Source organism: Gopherus evgoodei, chromosome 2 (genome assembly GCF_007399415.2).
Source record: "Gopherus evgoodei ecotype Sinaloan lineage chromosome 2, rGopEvg1_v1.p, whole genome shotgun sequence".
Taxonomy (NCBI): Eukaryota; Metazoa; Chordata; order Testudines; family Testudinidae; genus Gopherus; species Gopherus evgoodei.
Window position 1 is genome coordinate 202,517,102 of NC_044323.1, and position 3,329 is coordinate 202,520,430.

The 3,329-nt window shown below is 38.1% G+C and overlaps 1 protein-coding gene across 1 annotated transcript; it reads left to right on the forward strand.

Moving 5' to 3' along the window:
- Nucleotides 1-1,442: 1,442 nt before the first annotated feature.
- Nucleotides 1,443-2,369, forward strand: MC2R (melanocortin 2 receptor). The gene has a single exon (XM_030549547.1). The coding sequence runs from the start codon at nucleotides 1,443-1,445 to the stop codon at nucleotides 2,367-2,369; it is 927 nt and encodes a 308-aa protein (XP_030405407.1).
- Nucleotides 2,370-3,329: the final 960 nt, after the last annotated feature.

Sequence of the window (3,329 nt, forward strand, 5' to 3'; positions counted from 1 at the left end):
GGATAGCTCAGTGGTTTGACAATTGGCTTGCTAAACCCAGAGTTATGAGTTCAATCCTTGAGAGGAGGCCACTTGGGGATTGGAGGCAAAATCAGTACTTAGTCCTACTAGTAAAGGCAGGGGTCTGAACTTGATGACCTTTCAGGGTCCCTTCCAGTTCTATGAAAAAGGTATATCTCCACATACTAGATGTCCCATTTTTAAAGGGACAGTTCTGGTTTGGGGGACTTTTTCTTATATAGGCACCCATTTTTTTCACATTTGCTATCTGGTAACCCTAGCTACAAGCATACAGAGCTTGATCCAATTCCCCTAAAGTCAATGGAAAGATTCCTGTTGACTTTACTGGGGGTTGGATTGAGGTCATAATGAAAAAAGAGCATCAAGTACACTGAAGCAAAGCTGTCAGCTTTTCGAAATGTTATTCTGATTTGGCAAACACTAGTAATTTAGGTTGAGTGCCAAAGGAAATTCTTGAACAAATTTTACAGCCCAGCCCAAATACTGTACAATTTGTTTAAGAATTTCCTTTGGATCTCAACCTAAATTACTGGTATGTTTGCCAAATTAGAACATTTCGATTTACTTGAAAAGTGGCTTCAGACAGCTCCACCAGCAAAATAATCCCTAATGTACCTATGAAAAATATTTACAAGTTTTCATATATGAACAAGCAGAGATGACCCATGCCTGCTAACAATGGTGGGGCAGAGTGAGGAGAGCTGGCTTCAGCAGTGTTACTGAGCATGCTCAGTCTGTGTGAGCATGCTCAATACAAGCCAGGCAGCAAAGCTGGGGGGTGAGGGGCACATGACTCCACATGCCTCCCCACGCATTGCTTCAAAACAAGTGTGAAGATAAATATGCTGTTGCCCTACACATCAGCTTCAGTTGGCATTTATCTAGTTGTTTCTTGTAATATTGTCAATCTTGTGAGAAGTGCCAAAATTATTCAAAGTAAGCAGCTAGGCAAGTAAACATTGCCAGATATTCAGGGAATCTGGGATCGATTTCAGCAAATGTAGGAGGCCAAATAAGGAGGGAAATATATTTATCTTTATTCAGCCTAAAAAGGACTTAACATTTTATTTTCCTTTGAGATTTAGGCTGAGGCTTAGGACAACTGTTACTTTAGCCAAACCAGTTTACTGATGAAAAATGTTCATTCCATCACAGTAAATTTGTAGGTTGAACTTCAAAATATCTAATTTTATCACAGAGATGTATTAATTTTCCTCTCACTTACTTTTCTGTACATTTTATCACAGGTTGCTGAATACATCTCGCTTAAGTCTTACAATTGCTCAAGATAGAACCAGAAAGGCTTCACCACAGAAAAGATTATCTGAATGACAGGTCGGTGTCTCAGTGAAGTTATGCCTGAGTAATCACATATTTTTCTACAAGCAGAAGAAATGAGGCCTGATAGTGCTTCTCAAATAATGAGACTCCTAGGGCAGACACGCATTCCTTCATTTGAAAATATCAGTAATCTCTCCATGAACAGTGATTGCACCCAGGTTGTAGTACCAGAAGAAGTCTTTTTCACAATTGCCATTGCTGGAATACTGGAGAACCTACTTGTTCTTATAGCTGTGATCAAGAATAAGAATCTCCACTTGCCCATGTACTTGTTTATCTGTAGTTTATCAGTTTCAGATATGTTGGTCAGTCTGTACAAAACTTTGGAGAACACCTTGATCATCTTATGCAAAATGGGGTATCTGACACCTCGTGGAGACTTGGAGACCAAGATAGATGATGTCATGGATTCTTTATTTGTTCTGTCTTTGCTGGGGTCCGTTTTCAGCTTGTTAGCCATTGCAGCTGACCGATACATAACTATATTTTTTGCATTACAGTATCATAACATCATGACACTGAATCGTGCTTTAATCATCCTGGCAGTAATTTGGGCATTCTGTGCAGGGAGTGGCATTGCTATGACCATCTTCTCCCATGAAACAGCTACGGTCATTTCCTTCACTATTCTGTTTCCTTTTATGTTAATTTTTATATTATGCCTCTATATCCACATGTTCCTGCTTGCACGATCTCATGCCAAAAAGATCGCTTCACTGCCTACCAGTGCAGGTCCCCAGAGAGTTAACTTGAAAGGAGCTATTACATTAACTATTTTCTTTGGTGTTTTCCTTTGCTGTTGGGGACCCTTTCTTCTTCACATCCTCCTCATGAAGTTTTGCCCACTTAACCCTTACTGTGCTTGTTACATGTCCATTTTCCATGTGAATGCTACACTCATCTTGTGCAATGGCATCATTGACCCTATGATTTATGCATTCCGAAGTCCAGAATTACGGAGTACATTGAAGAAGATGTTCTGTTGCACTAGGTCAGACTGGAATTAGTGAATACCAAATTTGAAAAATGTTTGTAAAATTAAGCCTACAGTGCCATGCATAATACTGGTAAGAATGATGTTCAGAATTATAGACACTAAGTAAGACCAGAATTCTACAAAAAAGTATGCATATTCTTAACTTAATACACTTTGGGTAGTCCCACTGACCTCAGTAGGACTATGAATTCAGCCTGCAACAGGTGCAGAAGGGCTGATCATGGGAATGGAGATCCTATGTTCCATCTTAAAAGTAATTAAAATCTTAACCTACTGCTTAACTGAAAAAATATGCTAGGCTAAATTTAACCCTGCAGTGACTCCTTTACACAGAGATGCACCACAGAGGTTAGGGCACTGAATATTGTATCAGTGCTTTCAATTCAAGGGGAAAATACTATAAAACTCTTTTAGTGAACTAACTGGGAAATTAGCTTTACATTTTTTTCTAAAGTACTTTATTATTATGTTTTCAGAATAAGAAAATATTTATTGTGAACCAATACACACAGATATGGCTGGGTGTTGGCTGGTTTGATTTTCTTGTTTTTACGTATAGCTAATTTCAAGAGAGACAAGCAAGTTTTTTTTTTTTAAAGTGTCAAAAATGTCATTAGGAGGCTGATGCCAAGCAGGAGATATTTTTGATCCTAAAGACATTTTTAGACAAAGTTTTATAGTAATTGGAAATAGGGACTAAGATTACATGTGTTATTAAATTGTTAACTGAAGTATAATGTCACAGTCACATCGCTATAATACTGTTATTCTGGAGGATGTTAATGGCTGCCATCTATTGCAGACTGGTTAAAGCTGATAAGTGTACTAATCACTCTTCTTTCAGGCTAACTGGACTTCATGTGCATTCTTTATAAATAAAGAAGACTGCACCAAAGAAACAAGTAATTCATGTAATCAATTTCTCCTCCTAATAGAAAGAACTCAGCAAGGCCCCAAATATTGGCTAACT